Source organism: Macaca thibetana, chromosome 10 (genome assembly GCF_024542745.1).
Source record: "Macaca thibetana thibetana isolate TM-01 chromosome 10, ASM2454274v1, whole genome shotgun sequence".
Taxonomy (NCBI): domain Eukaryota; kingdom Metazoa; phylum Chordata; class Mammalia; order Primates; family Cercopithecidae; genus Macaca; species Macaca thibetana.
This window is the reverse complement of record NC_065587.1, coordinates 41037750-41061827: the sequence shown is the minus strand read 5'-3', so window position 1 is coordinate 41061827 and position 24078 is coordinate 41037750. Positions and strand designations below refer to the sequence as shown.

The 24078-nt window shown below is 47.9% G+C and overlaps 1 protein-coding gene and 1 long non-coding RNA gene across 4 annotated transcripts in view; one reads left to right on the top strand and one right to left on the bottom strand.

Moving 5' to 3' along the window:
• LOC126929376 (uncharacterized) overlaps positions 1-2601 on the bottom strand; it is a 33497-nt gene extending 30896 nt beyond the window's left edge. Inside the window, exon 1 of the long non-coding RNA XR_007717159.1 lies at positions 2241-2601. This is a non-coding gene — a long non-coding RNA (uncharacterized LOC126929376). The remainder of the gene's footprint in view (positions 1-2240) is intronic.
• The window catches only part of LOC126929358 (guanine nucleotide-binding protein G(s) subunit alpha), a 366637-nt gene that overhangs the window by 303410 nt on the left and 39149 nt on the right, over positions 1-24078 (top strand). For 2 of the 3 annotated variants that reach the window (XM_050745569.1, XM_050745568.1), the window contains exon 1: positions 4716-7115. The exons of the other annotated variant lie outside the window; for it this stretch is intronic. In XM_050745569.1, coding sequence (XP_050601526.1) covers positions 4985-7115 — 2131 coding nt within the window. In that variant the 5' untranslated portion in view covers positions 4716-4984. Of the gene's footprint in view, positions 1-4715; positions 7116-24078 lie in introns of those variants that run through there. 3 annotated transcript variants of the gene reach the window in all.

Genomic DNA, 24078 nt, shown 5'->3' with positions numbered 1-24078 from the left:
GCACTCCAGCACACAGCCCCTCAGGACAGGGGTCAGGACCCTGGCACACAGCTTCTATCCATCCCAACTCGGCCTTTTTTTCAGGCACCAGCCTCTCCTGACTTCCTCTTCCTTAGCTGCATGAACACATTAATAGACTTTCCTTCCTCAGTCCTATCACATATTCATCTTTTCCCACGATGGCAATCCATCCAGCATTGGAAAGCTATGTTTAAGGTACTTTGCTATTATACAATTATAATGGCAGATCCTAAAAACGTCCCTGGCAAGGTTAGGCCCCAGATGACGCTGCCCACTAACATCCAGCACTGGCCATCTCCATCCAGATCAAGGTCTTGTTTCTCTCTTGAGTTAGCAAAATTATTAGCCCTCAGGAGGATCACTAGACAAGCCAACCAATCAGGCCAATCAAGGTGGACCCAGTAAACCCACTAGCTGATCACCCCCAGCTCTTACTATACCGGATTCCTCAGGTCCCTGTGGCCTTTCAGGTGCCACAGGTGGGTCAACTCCTCGAATATTTGGCCACATTTCTGGGGTCCCTGACCCCACTACTGATGTTTCAACTCCTAGCTCCACTCACCTAAAGGACTTAGGTTTTTCAGAGACTGGTAGCCAGTCACTACAGAGAAATAACAAGAGTGGGAAAATGGGGGAATATCAGGGTTAAATACTGGGATTTATCCTTCCTAGTCTTAATTTACCTTTAGATTAAGGCAATTCCTATTCAAATCTAAGGGTCCTTTCTCAGCTTATAGTGGTGATTTTCAACTGGGGGAGATTTTGCCCCCCAGAGGACATTTGGCAAAGTCTGGAGACATTTTTGGTTGTTAAAACTAAGGGGATGCTACTGGCATCTAGTGGGTAGAGGCTAGGGATGCTGCTCAACATCCTACAATAAACAGGGCAGTCACCACAACAAAGAACTGCCTGGCCCCGAATACCACTAGTGCAGAGGCTAAAACACCAAGTCTAGATAAAATGTGCTGAGTGGTTCTGAAACCCCTTCCTCTGGTGTGCTCCCATCTCTCCCTTCTGAGTCCTCCCTGCTCACTCCTGGACTGTATCCCTTTTTCCTGTCCAGTGCACCAATTGTTCAAGATTCTGTTACCAAATGTATTTCTCCCCTAAAGAATTTTCTGACTCCATGAATTCATCTTTGTAAGGACGATTGCCAATTTGAATGTGTGATCTTTATCTTTTTCTAAATTTCAGACCTTCCCTCCCTAAATTTCAGATTTCCCTGCAAAAATCTCTATCCCAACTGCTCAAAGTTCCTTTAACTCTGCCATGTCTAAAACCAAATCAGCACTGCCACCTTGCCAGTCCCTCCCACTGACTTCCCTGTCCAACTCCCAGTGTTTCATCCATCTGGGTGACACACTTTGGCTCCTCCATTTTTTGTGTCTTTCTAGCAATAAGAGGTGCTCCAGGAGGATCCTTTGGGACCCCTCTTGAGTGTTATCCTTCAGCATTCCTGCTTCCTTCACCGTGCTAGGTCTCTCCTTTAAACATCTCCTTTGTGCATAACCCCTTTCCTTTGTTCTCTCTCCATCAGGATCATCCTCCATGCTGCCTCTGCCTTTCCTAAAAGTAGGCTCAAATCCTCACTTGCAGAACAAAAAACTTTCAATATCCTTTCTGTTTCCTGCCAAAATAGCCTTAAAGTGCTTGCTCTCATACTCCATGCCATCCTCAGAGAGATTCTATCTAATTTCTCCTGACTTTTCTCCCCCTGCTCCTGAAGAGCCAGCCAAGGTGGCCAGTTGTGTTTACCCAGCCACGCCCCATGTTTCTTACCATTATTTCCTTTGTTCGTGGTGGGCAAACCGTCTCCCATCCCCCACTACTACCTTCTATTCATAGCCAAGGCGTCTATCCTTCCTTGGAGGCCCATATAAAAAGCCATTTTCTCCACCAAGACTTTCAAGGTCCCCCCAAGTGGAAGTCTTTTCTTTCATTTTTATGCTGCTCTACTCCCTAGGATGAGGAATTGGTATTTGCCTAACCTTTTTTTTTTAATCACCTCGATGCATGTGCTCCCCTGGCAAAGAATCATGATACCAGAAAGAATGAACAAAGGGGTCCCACAGACCCATGAGGGTGTCGAACAGAGACCCTGAACCCGTTCCTCGACAAATGGTGATTTGGGGGTGAGCGCGAGGCCTGACGAGAGCAAACCACCCCTTCGGAGCACCCATCGCATTCTCCCTGGGGCTTCAACCCCAATGTCTACTGACCTTCCACTTGTGCAGGCTCAGCATCCCTGGGGCCTCAACTCCTTAGCCATCCTGGGCTGCTGCTCGCAGTAAGCCCTCTCCTTGTAGTCCTGGCCCTCTACCTCCCAGCCCTGGAAATCTTCTTGCTCCTTGCCTCTCCCAGCAGCGGCACCCCGTTGGCTAGGTTAGCCTGCCGCCATCAACGCACCCAAGGGTTGGCCCCTGGGACCCCACCTCTCCCCCGAGGCTCGGCAACCTGTGGCATGAGGAAGGGTGACCCCACGGCGCTAGCGGTCCTCGTGGTCTTCCAGGCCTAGCCGCCATACACCCGCCCCCCAACGACTTCCAACCACCCCAGCAGCACAACCTCTTCGGGCGTTCCAACGCGGCGCCCCCTATTGGACCTCCCACCCATATCCGGTTTCCGGTCTGACGCCCCCTGCTCATTCGCCAGGCAGCCGTGATTGGCATGACCCCAGCCCAATGGCTGACCCGGCACTGGGGTCGTAGGGGAGTGAGTTGGTGCTGGGACCCAGTTGGGCGGCGGTTCAGTGGATGCCCAAGTGGCTAAGCCGTTTTGTGTGGAGTTAGTTGGCCAAAGTTGGAATCAAAGTTCAGTGTTGACAGCTGGAAGTGTGTAGACCCATAGAGCTAAAGCGACATATCTTTGGGGGATCCCAAACGTTTACCGTGGTCCTACTGTGTTCGCCTCTTTCCATGCTGCGTGGCCACGTGGATGGTGGATGCAGGGTGGGGGGGGAAGGATGCGGGTGCCTGTGGTACCCTGGCTCTAAGAGGGATGCGTTAGACTAGACGGTATCGCACCGTGCAGTGGTTCGCCCACCTGCAGCTCCCATACAGCAGCCCGTGCTGTGCGCCCTGCTTGCTGCAGCCCGCCCTGTGTAACGCTCATCCAGCCTCTCCTCCCGCAGGACTCTGCAGGTCAGGTGACCCCCTGCCTCCTGCCCAGCTGCTCTGTGCCTAGACGTGGTTCACCAATCTGTCTTACTGGTGAGACCGACCTGATGCGCACCTGCCGGGTTTTACGTGACCCCCTAACAGCAGCTTTTCTCCCGGGCTCAAATCCCTCTGCAGACCCCAGACCAGAGCATAGCATGTGCACACACCAAGGTCACCAGGTGGTTTGGGTATTTACCTTTGGCTAGCTCTGAGCCCACCGCAGCATGGTAGCGGGAGCGCAGCTGCGCGGGCAACCGCCGGGTTTGTGGCCGGTTGGCGGGCTCAGTGCCGCCTCAGTAGGCTCTAGCAGTGGAAAACTAAAGCGACTACCCTAAGATACCCATAGCGAGAGGAGAGGGGCTGGAAGGGTGCTGGAGACAGGCTGTAGTGGGGCTAAAGGAGCAGACTGACCGGTGCTGCGGCTGGCACCCGAAGCAGCGAGCAGCGCACCTCAGCTGCGGTTGCCGCGCGGCATGGTGTTTATCTCTGGGTTCAGTGCCCACAGCGTTGTCCACTCTCGAAATCACCCTAAACCGGCCATAAACGCCAACCAAAATCCCCTTTAACCCTTCCCTAGAAGCGCAGGACCTGCGAAACTCTGCGGCCGCTTTGTGGGGTCCCCCTCTGCGCAGCACGCCCCCCACCCCTCCATCGGTGCCACCGCAGCTACTGCCTAGGGGGCTTTGCTCTTGGTGGTACGCACCCGAGACTTTCTTATTCCCCTGCGTCACCATCCACATAAACAAGGGAGCACCCTGCTTGCGCTGCCGTGGGCCACTGCGGAGACCCCTAGAGTGTGATGAGGGTGGGGGCTGTTAAAGTGCTTTACCGGAGCCAACCTCAGCAAGCAACAAACAAAAGCAGTAAAAAGTACACCCAAGGCATTTAAAAAACAAATTGTGTGCTCGCATACTCGGCATCCCCTCTCCCTCGTCTCTCTCTGCTTCTCTGGTGGGCTCACGACCACCTGTCGCATCCCCACGCATGCCTGTGCCCCTTCTCAGGCACCAAAAGCCTTGCGCTCTGGACTAGGGGCTTGAGATCCGGAGCTGCCTGGAGGCTGGGGGCTATGACTCAGTGTTTCAGGGGTATCCTGGGGTGATGAAACCCTTCTTCAGTCCCCCCTCCCCCGAGGAGTCGGTTGGGTTGGGGAGGGAGGGTTTCAGCTCCTGTACTCCAGCGTCCCGAGGCCCACGTCTTGCGTCACGTGTCCCGCAACGCAGGAGAGCTTTCTCTGGCCAGGGGAGAAGCGAGGAGAAAGATTCCAAATCAGTCAGGGAGAGGAGTGGAAGGAGCCAAAACGTCCCTGCGAGGCCTGCGCTCGTCAGCCCCCTTACCCAAAGTCCCGGGCCGCGGCGCGAGGAGCAGGATTCTGGAGCTGGAGCCAGCTCGGCACTGGAACCGGCGTCCTCTGGTGGCAGCGAGAGAGCGCTACTGGCGATTTTCGGACCGAATCGGCACGCTCGTCAGATCCAAGCAGGCGGGACTGGCCTGGAGGAGAAACAAAGAGAGAGGAGGGCATAAGGACAGACCAAGGAAGAGGGGCTGGGGGGCATACTGAGGGGATAAAAAGTGGCCAGAAAGGAGCCAAGACTCCACCAGCAACAATTGAGTTGCTTCAGCCTCAGTCAAGGGTTCCAGGCCTTGAAGCCCCCCAACCTCACAAGGGTTGGAAAGTGAGGCTGGTGAACTTTCCAGCTGGTACTTTGATTTAAAAATAATAATAATAATTTTTTCACCCTAGTTCGGTTGGGTGCTCCGTCTTACGGAGCCCCAAACTTATTTTGAGAGGCCGCCACCGTGTTATGGGCGTGCGCAACTGCCTCGACGGCAATAATATGTCAGGACAACGCGATATCCCCCCTGAAATCGGGGAACAGCCCGATCAACCATCTTTGGAGGCCCCAGGGGCAGCTGCCCCCGGTGCTGGGCCTAGCCCAGCCGAAGAGATGGAGACCGAACCGCCTCACAACGAGCCCATCCCCATCAAGAATGAGAGCGAGGCCTGTGGACCCCCAGAGGTCTCCAGGCCCAACTTTCAGGTCCTCAACCCGGCATTCAGGGAAGCTGGAGCCCATGGAAGCTACAGCCCACCTCCTGAGGAAGCAATGCCCTTCGAGGTCGAACAGCCCAGCTTGGGAAGCTTCTGGCCTACACTGGAGCAGCCTGGATCCCCCAGTGGGGCCCATGCAGGCCTTGAGGCCTTCGGCCCAGCATTCATGGAACCTGGAGCCTTCAGTGGTGCCAGACCAGGCCTGGGAGGATACAGCCCTCCACCAGAAGAAGCTATGCCCTTTGAGTTTGACCAGCCTGCCAAGACAGGCTGCAGTCAACCTCTCTTACAGGTCCCAGACCTTGCTCCAGGAGGCCCAGGTGCTGCAGGGGTCCCCGGAGCTCCTCCCGAGGAGCCCCAAGCCCTCAGGCCTCCAAAGACTGGCTCCAGAGGAGGCTACAGCCCTCCCCCTGAGGAGACTATGCCATTTGAGCTTGATGGAGAAGGATCTGGGGACGACAGCCCACCCCCGGGGCTTTCCCGAGTTATCGCACAAGTTGACCGCGGTGGCCAGTTCGCGGCAGTCGCGGCCTCGAGTGCGGTCCGCCTCACTCCCGCCGCGAACGCGCCTCCCCTCTGGGTCCCAGGCGCCATCGGCAGCCCATCCCGAGAGGCTGTCAGACCTCCTCCTAACTTCACGGGCAGCGGCCCCCCGATGGAGATCTCCGGACCCCCGCTCGAGATTGGCAGCGCCCCCGCTGGGGTCGACGACGCTCCCGTCAACATGGACAGCCCCCCAATCGCGCTTGACGGCCCGCCCATCGAGGTCTCCGGAGCCCCAGATAAGAGAGAGCGAGCAGAGAGACCCCCAGTTGAGGAGGAAGCAGCAGAGATGGAAGGAAGCACAGCCGCTGATGCCGCGGAGGGAGGAAAAGTCCCCTCTCCGGGGTACGGATCCCCTGCCGCCGGGGCAGCTTCAACGGATACCGCCACCGGGGCAGCCCGTGCAGCCCCAGCGGATCCCGACTCCGGGGCAGCCCCAGAAGATCCCGACTCCGGGGCAGCCCCTGCCGCCTCGGCCGATCTCGACTCCGGGGCGGCCCCTGACGCCCCAGCCGATCCCGACTCCGGGGCGGCCCCTGACGCCCCGGCCGATCCCGACTCTGGGGCGGCCCCTGACGCCCCGGCCGATCCCGACTCCGGGGCGGCCCCTGACGCCCCAGCGGTTCCAGATGCCGGGGCAGCCCCTGACGCCCCAGCCGATCCAGATGCCGGGGCAGCCCCTGAGGTTCCCGCGGCCCCTGCGGCTGCTGAGACCCGGGCAGCCCATGTCGCCCCAGCTGCGCCTGACGCCGGGGCTCCCACTGCCCCAGCCGCTTCTGCCACCCGGGCAGCCCAAGCCGCCCGGGCGGCCTCGGCAGCCCCTGCCTCCGGGGCCAGACGCAAGCTCCATCACCTTAGACCCCCCAGCCCCGAGATCCAGGCTGCCGATCCGCCTACTCCGCGGCCTGCTCGCGCGTCTGCCTGGCGGGGCAAGTCCGAGCGCAGCTGCGGCCGCCGCGGGTACTACGATGAAGGGGCGGCCAGCAGCGACGATGACTCCAGCGGAGACGAGTCCGACGATGGGACCTTCGGATGCATCCGCTGGTTTCAGCATCGGCGAAATCGCCGCCGCCGAAAGCCCCAGCGCAACTTACTCCGCAACTTCCTCATGCAAGCCTTCGGGGGCTGCTTCGGTCGATCTGAGAGTCCCCAGCCCAAAGCCTCGCACTCCTCCAAGGTCAAGAAGGTACCCCTGGCGGAGAAGCGCAGACAGATGCGCAAAGAAGCCCTGGAGAAGCGGGCCCAGAAGCGCGCAGAGAAGAAACGCAGCAAGCTCATCGACAAACAACTCCAGGACGAAAAGATGGGCTACATGTGTACGCACCGCCTGCTGCTTCTAGGTAATGCGGCGGACTCTGCCTGCGGGCAGCAGGGCCGCCGGGGAACTGGGTAGGGGGTGGCAGGGCTGCCTGCTGGGGCTCGGGGCTCGACAGTGGGAGGAGGGGATCCAGCCAAAGGCGGGAAGAGCTTGCTAGAAAGTTCCAGGGAGGGACCCTAACTATGCCCTGGGAGCGGGAGGGGATCTTGGGTGGATTCGGGTGGCCGAAGTATATGCCCTCCAGGGAGAAAAGTGATGCCGAGCGACACTGAGGGTCGTTTCCGGCTGGACAGGCCAGCGCCAGCAACCGTAAGCTGGACAGGCAGGGGCTTCAGGTGAGCCAGGAACTGCCGGGGAGGGCCCCGGGGCTCCCCTGGCTAGGCTGGTGGGGTCCCTGGTGGGCTAGGGTCTTTGGGAAAGGCGCGCCCCCGCCTCGCCTGGCACGGCTGCTTGGACTCAGACAGCTTGTCGTTGGTGTGTGTTGGTGTCCATATTCTGTGTTCGCCTGTGCATGATACGCTCAAGTGTCTCCCGTTCCTATCCCGGCACCCCCAAATTACCCGGCGACTGTGTACTTGTACTTGGGAACGGGCTGTCTTGTGGTTTGCGCCATGGCGCGGGCAAAAAACTTTCAGTGTTCGCACACTCTGGTGGTACCTGCGCCCGGGCGCTCTGCGGTGAGCCGTGCGGAGTACGCGCGGGGAAGGTGGCGGGGCCTCCCGGGAAATAAGCGGGGCCCCTGGCCTGGGGGAGCGGGGGATCGCTTTTTGCCGGCCTCCGTAACCTTGTTCCTGTATGTCTTTCTCTCTTTTTCCTTTTGCGCTAAGCGTTTCCTCACTTCTCATTCGTTCGCCAAACCCTCCCGCCTTTACAGTTGAAAAACCAGACACACAGGTATCTGGGGCGCCCGGGGCTGAACACATTAGTTCAGTATTCTGCACCCACTCAGCTCGCCTGGTCGGGGGATGGGGGAGAGGGGAAACAACCTGCTGTAGGCAAGTCTGAATCCCAAACCACGTGGGGGCTGGTTCCAAGGGGGTGGGCGTGGCTGTGTTTAAAAAATATGAAATAATTTTTTTTCCTAGCGAAGAGCCTGAGGTAAGCCAATTATTTTTACAAAGAGTACAGTAGGAGGGGCTTGGTTTAAAAAGATGGGGGTATGTGTTGGGAGTGGAATGTCACCTTTGTGTTTGAAATGCAACTAAAATAAAAATTTTCAAAAAATGCGCTGAGTGTATTTGAAGTGTGTGGACAAAGTATGGCAAAACCGTGAATATGACTTGTGAAACACGTAAATGTTTGCATGTGAATTTTTTCAAGCAGCTTTAGCTGGGGGCAAAGAGGCTTGTCAAAGGTAAGGTCTTCTGCAAATTGGCTCTGGATACAAAAAATATATAAAGGTCTTTTGATTACAGAAGTTAAAAATCATGATATTCTCATCAGGAGGGTATTCTGGTGGCCTTCTACCTTCCCCCTCCTCGGCTCACATTTCCCCACCTCTTGGTGCCCTCCCCTCTCCAGGATCCCCCTCCGCAACCCACAGCAAGACCCTCTCCTGTATTTCCCAGTCTTTCCGTGGCCATTCCCAGTTCCCCACTCCCCCAGCGCCCCAGGACTTCTTAACTTCAAATCTGGGGCATTAACTATTTTTGCCACATTTAATCAAATCAGCAATTAGCAATGGTCTGAATATGTGGTTTAAATGAAAACTTTCAAACGAACTTCACAAGCTTAATTTTTACATTTTATTCTCTAAGACCTTTCAAGGGATTTCAAGATCACAGTTTTTAAGACTGTGCTACATTTGTTAAATATGTTAGAACTTGTGACGGTTTTTTATTAATGGCATTATTGGCATGTAACTATGCTACTGTGATGTGGCTCTCACAAATCACAATTTTAGATGTGAGGATCATTTTGTGTATGCCCATCCAGGTAGATCATAACATTATCATTTACCCAAAAACATATAATATGGTAGTTGTTTTAAATTTCAAATGTCTCAGCTACACTAAAGCTACCACACATTAAATGACAATGCACTGGTTTCCCTGCAGACATCTGATTTTGCCATAACAGACCCATTTCAATATTCCAAGCACAGCTCAGATTAGTGTTTAAAATTTACCCACATTATTTACCATGGAAAACTGGTTGTAAGCAAAAAGAATTGGAGGTCATCCCCTTTCTGTATATATCCTGGGAAGCAAACCTATAAATTTGGGGTGGGAGGACACAAATAGGTACAGACAGGAGACCCAAGTGACAGTGTGCACCTGACCCCTAATTGTCAAATTGGTAATGTGCCTTACATGCAGGGCTTCAGTTGCCTCCTTTGTGAAATGAAGCTTTCCTAGCAGATCTCCACTAAGGAATGCTTTGCCATGATTTGAGTCTTCTATTCTTCCTGGGGGTGGGGGTGGAGGAGACACAGTCCACTTACATCAGGACTGGAGACTTATACCATGGATTGTGCAGCCATCAATCCTGCAGCAAACTGTCCATGTTTGGGACCAGTCTTAAGAACATTAGAAGTTTCCTTTGTCTCCCCTTATTTTGTCACCAGGAGTAAAAATTAACTTTAACAAAAGGAATATTTGGTAGGGTCACCTTGCACCTTGTCCTGGCTTTGTTCTTGGGTGCTGGTGGCCAAACACCTTTGGATGCACATAGTCCAGAAGATGGGCTGGTAAACCATGAGCCATGTCTAGCATAAGCCTGAAATACAATAGCCAGTGTTAGCTGCTAGCTGAAACTGTACCACTGCAGTTTGTCAAAGCAGGCTACAGTTTTTGACCAGGCTTCCTTTTGCAGAGGTGACGTACCTCCTCTGGACCTGAATTATTGATTAGGGACAGGGAGAGGAGGAAGGATGAGGACTTACTCACAGGTAGGACAAGACTTTTTACTAACTTTCTAGTCCCAACATATAAAACAAGACATCCATCCATACATCCCTACCACTGAAAATGTAGATCAAATGGCTGTCTTTTGATATGGCTGCTAATTTGTGACATGCAGATTCATCTGTTGCTTGAAAAATGTTTGTTTATGTGCTTATCCTTTCTGTTTGTATTGCCTGGACTATTTAATCTCATTACAGGGAATCTTAAGAAATAAAAGAGAGAGAGAGAAAGATAGATAGAAATCAATAATACGATTAAAATTCTAAAACATTTAAAGAGTTCTTTTTAAAGAAGCCTTTTTCTTCTTGCTCAACACTATCCACCAATAGACTGTTTCCATGTTTCTGTTACGTTTTAAAATAATTTTGGTGGCTTAAACATTTTTTAAAACTTCATTTAGGTGTGATTTCCTCCTTGTTTAAGAACTGAAGGGGGCTAATAGATCAGAGTTTCTTAGTATCTGCCACATTTATTAAAATTGTGTAGGCAAATGCTATATATAAGAAAGGTTATTCTGCTATGATGCTTTATTTATACAGCGAATCACAATTAATTGTATGATTATTTATTTATGCCACCAAGTGCAACAGTGATGCATTATATCCCATCTTGCAGAAGCGCCTTTTTATTTTTATTTTCTCTTTCTCTCTCTTTTTTTTTTTTAACATACAGCCATTTTTCTGTATTCTAAATGCCTCCACTGAGCTTTTGGTATGGTGGGAAGGATATAGCCTATCAGGCCACAAAATTTTGGAGTCCAGATAGATTTATTATTTTCTCTTCTCAGTCTCCTAGTAAGATTCATGCTTCTCAAAGTCTGAAATTCTATCTTGGTTTTAATTCTTATAGATTTTTCTCAAAAAAAAATTTCCCATATAGGTAGATTAATGTTTAAAATTTACGCACATTATTTACCATGGAAAACTGGTTGTAAGCAAAAAGAATTGGGGGTCATCCCCTTTCTGTATGTATCCTCCTAACTTGAAAAGGAAAATCTCACTGCTCTCAGTATTATTAGTAACCAGTAATAATAATATAATAACACATTCTGATTACATTTTTGTTTGGTTTGAAACGAAGTCTCGCTCTGTTGCCCAGGCTGGAGTGCAATGGCAGGATTTCTGCTCACTGCAACCTCTGCCTCCCAGGTTCAAGCGATTCACCTGCCTCAGTCTCCAGAGTAGCTGGGATTACAAACGTGTGCCACCATGCCTGGCAAATTGTATTTTTAGTAGAGATGGGGTTTTACCATGTTGGTCAAGCTAGTCTCGAACTCCTGACCTCAAGTGATCCACCCAGTCTCCCAAAGTGCTGGGATTACGGGGGTGAGCCACCATGCCTGGCCACATTTTACATTTTTTAAAGCCTTTCATCTAGTTATATTTGTCTCTTGAAACGGTCCTGGGCAATAAAAACTTGATAGGGCCCCATTTCATAGGCAAATAAACCAAAAGCTCAGAAATTAAATATCAGGCTTTTTTTTTTTTTTTGAGAAGGAGTCTCGCTCTGTTGTCCAGGCTGGAGTGCAATGTCATGATTTTGGCTCACTACAACCTCTGCCTCCTGGGTTCAAACGATTCTCCTGCCTCAGCCTCCTGAGTAGCTGGGATTACAGGCGCCCGCCACCACACCTGGCTAATTTTTGTATTTTTTTGTAGAGACGGGGTTTCACCATGTTGGTCAGGCTGGTCTCAAACTCCTGACCTTGTGATCCACCCGCCTCAGCCTCCCAGAGTTCTGGGATTACAGGCGCAAGGCATCGCGCCCAGCCTTCAGGCACTTTTAGTCAAAGACTGCTAAGTAGGTAAAGGATCTCAAATTTCAAATTCAGATAAGATAATGCTTACCAGAAATGTGATGGTAAGCTATAAAGCATTATTTAAATGTAAAGCATGATTATTCTAAGTATACTATGTGCTCTTAAAATCCCTTGCCAAATGACACGTGTCGAGTAGTCTGCTACTTTCTGAATTATAGCCAAACTCACAGATCCCTGCTTATAAATGTCCATTAAGTGTACATGAAATGTGAGCTCCCCCATTTCTGAGATGGTTGTCATTGCTATGGTGATATTTCATTTCCCCATTTGCTTTAACTCATCTGCCAGCACTGCAACATTGCAGCCTTAGTTTGTTGGGCCACTGTTTCCTTTTTTTTTTTTTTAATGCAGTTTTTCTTTAAAGTTTTTTTTTTTGTTGTTTATTTTTTATGCAGGTTTTCTTGAAATTGTGTTTTGTTTTGTTTTTTGTTTGTTTTTTAGCAGGGTCTAAAGCTTTTCTTCTTATTTAGGTTTCCACTAAGTAATAATTAATCATTATAATAATAAAATGCAGTTACTTTTCTGCATAGCTCTATTGTAAGTATAGTGTTAGAATGTTTAGAATCCTGGTCTGGATCTCATGATCTTATTAAAATAACTCTGCTCCATAGTCTTCCTAGTGATTTTTTTTTTTTTTTTAAGTATGTCTTACTTCTAGTCCAGGCTAATTTCTATTTAGCAAGAGTCAGTGTATGGTCTTAGAAATCATCTTGGACTTTTATGCAGGAAAGTTAGTTGTTGTTGTTGTTGTTGTTTTTAAGATGGAGTCTCACTCTGTCACCCAGGCTGGAGTGCAGTGGCACTATCTTGGCTCACTGCAACCTCTGCCTCCCAGGTTCAAGCGATTCTCCTGCCTCAGCCTCTCAAATAGCTGGGATTACAGACATGCACCACCACACCTGGATAATTTTTTGTATTTTTAGTATAGACGGGGTTTCACCGTGTTGGCCAGGCTGGTCTGGAAATCCTGACCTCAGGTGATTGGCCCACCTTTGCCTCCCAAAGGGCTGGGATTACAGGCATGAGCCACTGCACCCGGCCAGGAAGGTTAGTATTAAGCAAAAAATAAATTTATTTTTAGAGAAGGTAACCTAGATTTGAAATTCCCAATGCCAACCATGCTCCTTCTTCTTTTTAGAGTTAGCTTTTCCTCCAAATAAAACTTACTCCCAACCCCCAGCAAAAGTGTGGCTCTTCAAATGCCTCTAAATAAAGTAACTCTCAGGAGACACATCAGTAGTGAACAACAATTCGTTTCTACACTTCTTGGTTTCTTTTACCTATAGTAGCAAATGTGAGGTTCCTCTCAAACCCACTCATGCCATTTGCCCATTTAAAAATCAAATTTCTCAGGACGAGTAGCAATTTTCAAGAGAGAAGGAACAGGGCCAACTGATGTCACAAGGTCCCCACCATCAATTAAAACAAATCATTGGAGGCCGGGCGCGGTGGCTCACGCCTGTAATCCCAGCACTTTGGGAGGCCAAGGCGGGCGGATCACAAGGTCAGGAGATCGAGACCACGGTGAAACCCCGTCTCTACTAAAAATACAAAAAAAATTAGCCGGGCGCGGTTGTGGGCACCTGTAGTCCCAGCTACTCGGGAGGCTGAGCCAGGAGAATGGCGTGAACCCGGGAGGCGGAGCTTGCAGTGAGCCGAGATCACGCCACTGCACTCCAGCCTGGGCAACAGAGCGAGACTCCGTCTCAAAAAAAAAAAAAAAAAAAAAAAAAAAACAAAAAAAAAACAAATCATTGGAGGGAACTAAGAGTATTGGTCAGCCTGATCGACCATCTCTAACCCCTTAGAATAGGGACTAGGAGACTCTGGCCCTAACACACACCTTCACAGATTTCATTAAATTAGACTGAATGGAGCTTTTTTTCCCATCAGATTCCTGTTCTGGCCTGTGGTCACCCTAAGCATAAGATCATGTTCTCTTTAGGAAGGAAGAAGAGAATGGACCTGAGCCTCTCTTTGGGAGGGTCTGCAAGTCCTAAGTGGCCTTTACGCAATTTAGAGACCGGAAGGAAGGCACGAATACAAATTGGCCATGGGGGTCTCAGGGGGAAAGAAGCCCCTGAACAAAGGAGAGGAGAGGTATTTCAAAAAGAGGCTATATCCTCTTTTTTTTTTTTTTGAGATGGAGTTTTGCTCTTGTTGCCCAGGCTGGGGTGCAATGGCGCCATGTTGGCTCACTGCAACCTCCGCCTCCTGGGTTCAAGCAATTCTCCTGCCTCAGCCTCCCGAGTAGCTGGGATTACAGGCATGTGCCACCACACCCCACTAATTTTGTATTTTTAGTAGAGACAGGGTTTCACTGTGTTTGTCAGGCTGGTCTCGAACTCCTGACTGTAGATGATCTGCCAGCCTCGGCTTTCCAAAGTGCTGGGATTACAGGTGTGAGCCACCGCGCCTGGACTTTTTTTCTTAATTCCCCCCAAAAGAGGGCCAGCTACTAAGAGCAAAGTTACATTTGAGAAATCTAGAGTCTTTTTTAAAAGGTAACATGCTCAACCCAGTGCTTGGCACATATCAGTACCCCAAAAATGTTTTGGGTTTCTTGGGGTTTTTTTGTTGTTGTTTTTTGTTTTTTGAGACAGGGTCCCACTCTGTCACCCAAGTTGGAGTACAGTGGCATGATCTCGGTGCACTGCAACCTCCGCCTCCTGGGTTCAAGTGATTCTCCTGTCTCAGCCTTCCCAGTAGCTGGGATTACAGGTGCCTGCCACCATGCCCAGCTAACTTTTGTATTTTTTAGTAGAGATGGGATTTCACCACGTTGGCCAGGCTGGTCTTGAACTTCTGACCTCAGGTGATCTACCCGCCTTGGCCTCCCAAAGTGCTGAGATTACAGCTGTGAGCCACCATACCAAGCCTCAACTTTTAATTTTAGAAATTTACTTTTCCTCCTAGATTTTTTTTCCCCTGCTCCAAGTGAGGTTTGTGGTTTGGTTTGCTTTCTTTTAAATAGATACCTTTTTAAAAATCTATGGCTGTGTAACATCCGTGTCCGGGGGATTTAAGCAGAAAGCCCTGTGTTGTTGCTGGGTTTTTGTTTGTTTGTTTTTCTGTTTTTTGCATTTCCCATTAGACTATTAACGTGTAAGTTCTAAAAGTGCCGGCCACCTCATTCCGTTTTTCTGTCTCCACCTGTCAGAGTACATTCTTTGTTTACATTCTGTAAACAAAGATCAATCCAAGCAGTAGACGAATGCCACCTTGCCACATTTATAATTGTGTGAAGTCACTCTCAGGTGAATGATGTGTCAGAGAGAGATGAGGAGATAACGTACTTTTTGACTTATCCTGTAAAAGTGTCACCTGTCACCCCTGCCTATCCAGCTGCCCCTTCTGTTTTGATTAGCTCCTAACTACAAATCAACTCAATACCGAGGCTGAGCTCAAGGACCTGAGCTTGGATTGTTCTACGGTTATTACACATCAAAAAAAGAAAAGAAAAGAAGAAAAGAAAATGTGTTTAGTTTCCTTTCCAACAGCCAGATGGTGAACCAGGCCAGCCCATGGGAACTGAAGATGACGAGACCTCCAAGAAAGAGGTAGGGAGCAACACAACAAAACAATGTTTGATTTTTCATTATGTCGATCGTCACATGCTCTCTGAGCACACATGAGGCACACACCTTTCAAGTTAGAATCAGTGGAGTGCTTTTCTACATGCAACAACTGGGAGCTACGCTAAGGGAAGAATGTTAGGCAACTGATCTGTGACGGAGCAATGGAAATTAAGGGAGTGTGCCTCTGTTGTACTTCCTTAGAGAAAAATCCCAAATTGCATTGCAGAGTAATTTGTTAAACCTCAGGAGTATTTAAATTCAGGAATATTTTGACTTGTGGAGTTCTGCCCACAGAACTGCACATTCGATCTTACTAAATGTTTTTTAATGATTCAATTTGGGGCGAGGAGAGAGGTATAAAGGTAGTATAAATTGTTATCCAATCTCAAATTTATTATGAGTCAGTCAATGTTTCCGACATTGTCACACACACACTGTGTGTGGGACAGAGAAAGTACTTTTAACTTCCTTTAATGAGTTGATAATGGGAAGGAAAAAAATCCCTGTACTACTTTCTAAGGAGTGTCACAGTTGAGCTTTTACATGCTCAGTGTCACCACTGAGTGAGCATCGATTCTTACAAGGAAATTAAGGCTTGGGCTGCAAGAGCCTCTCTCTTCTGATTTAGCTGGCTCTTGCCTCTCCCCTTCCATCAAAGGACCACATTATCTCTCTCCTCTTTCCCATTTGAACAATTTTGCTGTTCATCAAACTGATTGCTAACGTGAAAATTACATGATGGTATTTTTACAGGGAACCTGCATTCAGGTAAGTTTGAAGCTGTGGGATATTTGAGGGGGAAAAAAAGAGTAATGCTTATCATGATCCACAGAAACCAAAGTCAGACACTGTAAGATAGTCCAGAACCCAAGAAGAGCCATGACAGGACCCTTCCAAAGGAAAGAGAATCTCATGTCCCGTGTTTTAGCAAGTATCCATTCCAGCTCCCCCAGGGCTCTGGGACCCACATATCTGTGCCTCCACTTTTCTAGAGTTGTAGTAGCTGGTGGTCCAACTGAAAAAAAAAATGAAAACAGGAAACCTGTCAATAATAGATAGTGTTATTTAGGAAGTATATAGGCACTTACATTACTGAGACCACTTGAACACATCCTTTTAAATAGATACCTTTTTTAAAATCTATGGTTATGTAACATCTGTGTCTGGGGGACTTAAGCAGAAAGCCCTGTGGGTTTCTCTTTTCAAAAGACAGGACTTATTTATAATCAGTCCCTTGATTTTTCTTTGGCCTTCATGGGCTTTTGAAATCTTAGGAAGTGTCCATCCTATTTCCTTATAGCTGCTCTTTCTGTGGCTCTGCTAGGCCTTCAAATGCTGAACTAACTTATTAATTAAATCGTTGACGTCATTCAGGGGGTTCCTTTTGCCCACTGGCCCCCAACATGGGAATTTTTAAATGACTGGCTCTAGAAGGGCCCAAAGATGGTGAAGATGAATTGATATTTCAGGTGACCACTAGATGGTGAGACAGCATAAGGCAGAAAACAGGTGGCATGTCTATGTGAAAGTGAGAGGGATGGCCAGGGCCAGCAAAGGCGAAGAAGAGTCCCCTTGACTTTTACTGCCACCCCCTACCTCACGACAGAGCTTAGACTCAAATAGGCCCCAAAGCTTTAGCCAGACCAGCGTTTTACTTTTATGCTGTGAATTCTCCTAGTTAGCAATATGCTAGGATTTTAGAAGCATTTTGGGAGGCTCAGTCTAACAGAGGGGTCCTCCAAGTGGCTTCGTTGACATTTTGTCATGGGGGGGCTGTCCTCTGCACTGTGGGATGTGTAGCAGCATCCCTGACTGCTACATACCAGACACACACACACACACACACACACACACACACTCTCTCTCTCTCTCTCTCTCTCTCTCTCTGACAACCAAAACTGTTTCTCGTCATTGCAAAACGTCACCCCTCATTGATAACTACTGCCCTAACATCATCAGTTTCAAATTCTGGGGAAAGTTCAAGATCATACATACTGTAACTTGTGTATCTTAAAAATATATATATATCGGGGCCAGGTGCGGTGGTTCATGCCTGTAATCCTAGCACTTTGGGAGGCCAACGTGGGCAGATCACCTGAGGTTAAGAGTTCGAGACCAGCCTGGCCAACATGGTGAAACCTCATCTCTACTAAGAATACAAAAAATTAGCTGGGCGTGGTGGCGGGCGCCTATAATACCAGCTACTCGGGAGGCTGAGGCAGGAGAATTGCTTGAACTTGGGAGGCAGAGGTTGCAGTGAGCCAAGATGGCACCATTGTACTCCAGTTTGGGCAACAAGAACAAAACTCCATCTCAAAAAATATATATATATATAAATATATATATAATATATCACATATATGATTATACATTATATGATTATATATATGATATATAATATATATAATTGCCTTGGGTAATTTCTAGGATTCTTCACTAAAAAATTAGCCGGGCATGGTAGTACATGCCTATAGTCCCAACTACTCTGGATGCTGAGGTGGAAGGATTGCTTGAGCACAGGACGTCGAGGCTACAGTGAGCTATAATCTTGCCACTCCAGCCTAGATGACAGAGTAATACCATGTCTTTAAAAAAAATAAATGCAGTGAAGTCATGGTCTAGAGTATACATACATATGGCATCTACAGATGTCAAGAAGAAAGCTCAAGCTCAAACAAGCTTGGAGGTTGAAGGAGGAGGTTGATTCATATATTATATGATTACATATTACATCATATATATCATATATGTATATATCATTATATATACATGATTATATATGATTACATATTATATATCATACATGTGATATGTCATATATATCATATATATTATATATAATATAAAATACATATTTTTTTTTTTCCCAGAGAAAAGTTTGTCCACTGCAGTACTTTTTTTTTTTGAGATGGAGTTTCACTCTTGTTGCCCAGGCAGAAGTGCAATGGCATGATCTCCGATGACTGCAATCTCTGCCTCCTGAGTTCAAGCAACTCTCCTGCCTCAGCCTCCCTAGTAGCTGGGATTACAGGCATGAGCCACCTCATCCAACCCTGCAGAAGTAATTTCTAGAAATCTCAGAGAAGAAAGTGACCCAGATGACCCTAACTAGAATAGAAAAGGAAATTATTTCAGGGAAGTAAACAGTGAGTGGACTTTGATTAACCAAGTCAGTCCCATAGCTAGGCTAAATCAGTGCTTAAATAGCCTTTACCCTGAAATGATCTCATCTTCCACTCAGGGGTTCTTCAGGATGCCTTTTCCTGTAGCAGGCTAGGAACTCTCTCTCTGACTGGTGCACACTCAATTAATTCACTCTGCATTGTAGAGAAGGATGCCAAGACATGAAGGACCCATCTGTCAGATGGCTGCTGACAATGTATCAGCTCTAGGGTGGCAGGAGCCTCACTTTATATGTGTTCTCCAAAACAGCAGCAGAGTCTTTAACTGATAATGTGTACCCACCAGCAAGCAGTGTGTGGGCCCCAGTTGCTGGGTCTCCCTAGTCCCAGGCCCATAGGGAACTAGCCTACTGCATGGAGGTAACCTATGACCTTTAGCAACTGGTCTTTCAAGGCACAAAGTTCGATTGCAGGAGAGAGGGGCAGTGGAAGGAACGGCTCTGAATGACTGGACTGAGAAAGAGCATAAGATCTCTCAGGAATGAAACATAGCTATGCCAATAAAAGTAACAATCCAAGGACATTTCCTGGTCAAGAGTCTTGTGCTTGGTCTTTGATAAAGTGGACACCCCCTTCTCCATCCTAGGGCAGACTCTGTAACCATTATTTCTTGAAATAATCATAACAGGACTAAATTGTGATCTTAATTTTAAACAGTGGTCTAAGTCCCTAACTTGCATCTGACCAGCCTCTCTCAAGTAACCATTATGGAAGGGGACTTTATAACTTCTTTGTTATATTTTGACATAACACATTTACATTTTTGCCCCCATTTGGTCTTTCTATAGAGTTTTCAGATTGTAACATCTGAATTCATCTCATCAAGTTTTTTAATTGAAACATCTGATTGTAATAACTGAAACAGAATCATTAGGGATCTAATTTTTTCCAACAAAGGAGATTTTTTTCTTCCCCCCACCCCGCTTAGGGAGTTTCGAATTTGTGACCTCTGAGTTCATTGCAAAGGCCAGAAAAGTAAATAAATAGACAGACAATGACCACTCTCCCTTCCAGACATGTACGTGTATTTTAACACTTTAGCTTTTACCATTAGGATTTCTTTAGGGGAAGGTGTAGAAATATATTGGTAGTTTGATAAATTATATATCAAACGTGTAAAATTTAAAATATCATTTGAAATCAAAACTTGTCTGAAGACTAGCTTTTTGTCACAAGTTCAGCTAAGCAAAGTGCCCCCTAACTATCAAACCTCCTTCGTGCAGAATCCTAGAAATTACTTAAGGCAAGCTTTTTGAATGTTGATTTTGACATTTTGCCTGGGAAAGTGCAACAGCTTTCCAAGCAAATGCTTAGAAGACTCAGGGCAGAACCCAAAAACAAATGCCAGATGTTAGGGGAAAATTTTGTAAAGTTGGATTGCCAGAAAACTTCTAGCTATTTATAATTAAGCAGTTTTAGCCGCTAAAGGGAAAGCACATTAGATCATTTTGTTTTGCAAAACAAATGGCCAGGGTGGGGTTTAGGAGGGTTCTCCTTTCTGAGTGGGAGTCCTTGGAAATGTTCCTGATGCGATCCAGTCATTCTGGAGCGCTCTTACAAAATCGTTCATCCTAGGGCAGTTTGGTGTTTGTGAGCATACAGTGTTTACTCCTTGGTGTCTTCTACTGTAGATCTGATCTGATGGGGGAGGCTGTGGGCAGAGGAGCTCCAGCTCTTTGGGAGGATCCTAGAATAGTACAAACAGCACTGGGTTAGAAGTTGGGAGCTCTCATTCCTGGGACCTTGGATGATTCTAGAACTTTATTCTAGGATTCCATGAATTTGCTAAGTTGACATCGGGAAAAGGCTAACGTTTGATTCTTGAAAGTATTGACAAGGCCCCATTTGGGAATGATTCTGCCAAGTATTCCTGGGGTCCTGCCATGGTCAGGAGAGCACCTTAAATTTGATGGGTTGTCAGGGAAGAAGCAGAGGATATCTCCGTGTTCAGCTTTATGTATGAGGAAGTCAAGACCCAAGATGGGAGCAGGACAGGGACAGCTTGAGAAAGGAGGCTTGAGATTGAGACTTGGACTCAGGTGCCAGGGATGAATCCAAAATGCCTCCAGGCATCTCAGCCTCAGACTTAAGCTAACAGATAGCACACAGTGGATGCCTCTCTGTTTCTTTTCTTTTCTTTTTTTGAGATGGAATCTTGCTCTGTCACCCACGCTGGAGTGAAGTGCCATGATCCTGACTCATTGCAAACTCCACCTCCCAGGTTCAAGCAATTCTCCTGCCTCAACTTCCTGAGTAGCTGGGACTACAGGCACATGCTACCACATATAGCTAATTTTGTATTTTTAGTAGAGATGGGGTTCTCCATGTTGGTCAGGCTGGTCTCGAACTCCTGATCTCAGGTGATCCGCCTGCCTTGGCCTCCTCCCAAAGTGCTGGGATTACAGGCGTGAGCCACTGTGCCCGGTCTAATATTTTTCTTTTTAGTAGAGATGGGGTTTCACCATGTTGGCCAGGCTGGTCTAGAACTCCTAACTTCAAGTGATCCGCCTGCCTTGGCCTCCCAAAGTTCTGGGATTACAGGCATGAACCACCGTGGCTGGCCTTTGTTGTTTTTTTTTTTTCTTCTGGCTCTACAATCTTGATTCCCCAGAGTTAGGGCCTGATCAGATGTTAAGGCAGGCTCAGAATGGGGCATCTGCTCTGCCAGAAGAAGGTGGGTGGTCAGAAAGAAGAAGGAAGATCATTAGGGCTGCCTTAGTTGGAGAAAGGGGGCTCATCTCTCATCTTCTCGGAAGTTTCACAACCCAGAAAGGGGAGAGCGGAAAGCAGCCTCCTAAGGAATTCTCGAATTTCTTTCTCACTTTTCCTTTTTTTTCCTCACTCACTTTCTTCTGAGATTTATTTTTAAATAGGGTTCTTATTTTGGGGGGGCTTTCTGAGCAGGAACCACCTTTTTTTGGAGGGAAATAAATGAGAACACGAATTATTCAGGGCTGGGAAGCGGAAACAATGGAAGAAAGCAAGGCCGCTCAGAACCGGCTGGCAGAGGGCGCTCGGCTTTTACTATTGACAGCCTGGCTTTCAAAAATTCACTCTTGTGCCGGCGCCTAAGGCAGAACCCGCATCCCCCTCCCTAAATCCTCCTTCTCAGGGACACAGCCCCTGCCCCTAAGGCTGAGGAATGTTTTTAAAAGTTTACAGTTGAGCAATTGACATCTAAGGACAAATCCCGGCCACTTTTAACTAGTGGATCTGAAGATCTTAGCCAGGACAGGAAAGAACAGGATCAGGTAACCTCTAGATTCATAGCCCTGGTGCCCCGGTTCTCCTGGGAACTGGTCCTGAGATCCTGGACAAATCCCTGGTTCTAGTTTTTCTTAACTGAAAAAACAGGAGGGAGGTTTTTCTCACTTTAAAACTTATTTAATTATCTGATATAGTTTAAATAGACGAGGTATGCCAACACCCTATCCAACACACACTTTTTTAAATGTCTGTTCCAAAATGGAAGATTGTATAGGAAATCAAATGGTAGGGCCCTCTGTTGTCCTTTGGTAAATAATTAATAGTTTCTGGGTCCCCATCGCCGGGAGAATCTTTGCAGGAGCAGATTTTGGTGGTAAACTCTTTCACACCTCAATCAAGAGCTAGACAAGAGGTTCATAGATGAGCAGAGCTCGTTTCCACCAGGGAAATCCAAGGGGCCTACCTGGAGAAGTTAGCATTTAAGACAATATGGGGAGATGGAGTAGAATTTGAGGTGCATGGTCAATGATTGTTCACAGAGAAGGGACTTGCTAGGGATAAATCGTTGCTTTTCCATTCATGTAAGCATCATTGAGTTTTTCAGGATCTCTGAGACCTCAGGGCTAGTTTTAAGTTCTTCCCCTCCTCAACCCCTCTCCACTTCTCAGTGCTTCACGGTACAGCAGGGCATTCTCACTAGCGAAGGCGTCCTCTCTAAGGATGGGACCCCTACTGTCCATCTCAGGCTCAGCACTGCCTTGGGGCAGGCCACTTCTGGCTTCTTTAGGCCTCGTTTCCACTGAAGGGCAAGCTGGGTCTGATGGTGTCTGGCCAAATTCCTTGGTTCCAAGAACAGGTGCCATTGCCATTCCCTGCGATTTCTGCCCCCCACCACCCCATCCAGCAGCTGGAAAATGATGAGGTCATCTATTTGAGAAGGGCCACACAGGCCTCCCACACAAGGGCCTACAAAGTCCTCCAATGGGAATTTATTTCTTTCCGATCAAATTTACCCTCCATATCCCATTCATATACACATTCTCTCTCCCCTTACTCTTAAAATTGTAAAGTTAAGGAAACTGAATACAAACAGTTGATTGAAGGTAAATGTCCCTCCCATCCACCTATTTAAACATTTTTCTTTTAGTTGATAACTTTCCTACAACATTATTCTCTTATGCCCATATTCTTCTGAGGATTCTTTAAAGCTTTTCTTGCACTTTCTTCTCCTCACAGTTCCTGACTTCTAGCCCTGAGTGGTGGCTGAGGGCAGGTGACCCTGTAGACCATGGGGAGCAGGGGAGGCCCAGGCAGGTGACTGCCTCTTTCCAACCTTTCCTGGGCCACTGGAGCTCCTCCCCACCAGAGGTCAGCAGAGAGCTCAGAATGGCTGGGTCTGCTCTCACAAAGTGGGATCTTGGAATTCTCTAGATGCAATGTAGGATGCCCAAATGGAAAAAAAGCCCCGTGTTTACAGGGTGTTTTGGTTGGGGCTCTCATCCTGTCTTGGGTCCCTGGGACCTTACTTTTAACACCAATACAGCCATTCTGTGCTTTTCTCAGGGGAGGGGTGGTTGGGGGTTTGGTCTGTTTATTTGGTGGCTTTCTTGGTCAGTCTTCTTCCCGCGCCAGACGCACAAATCCCTCCCTTAGAGGGAACCACACCCTCTTAGAACTCTCCCTACTGGGGCCCAGCTGCCCACTTTCGCTTCCCACAGGACATGGAACCCACATCCCACACTTGGTCTGGCGCCTTTTCTTCTAGTTGTATTTATTGTTAAAATGACATCATAATATTACAGGAAATCCCCCCAGCCTGCCCCCTCACCCTGCTATGGTTTTCTTGATCATGATCTCCCCCTGTTCTTTACTCAGGTGTATGGATAGTTTTGAGACGGCATGAATCGTGGTGTGCAGTTTCATATTAATCCCCCTGCTCCACAAACACACACTACAGGGCAGTTTCCTTAGAGCTCTTCCCTGTTTGCCATCGTCCTTCCACAGTTCTTTCACTTGTTTAGTCCTTTCGCTAGTGGGGAAGAGCAGAGAAAGAATTGAGGTTCTCTCCCTTTGTTTTTCCTTCTCTGATCTTTTGAAATCCCGGGGTCCTTGTGAACGACTCAGAAATTAAAACCAATTCCCTTTGGCCAGTTGTTTATTGTTGAAAGAGAGAGACAAAGAGAAGGTACAGACAGAAGGAAGGAAGTAAATAGAGATTAAATTTAAAAATTTGAAAGGGAACGGTGGTTCACGCCTGTAGTCCCAGCACTTTGGGAGGCCAAGGTGGGCAGAT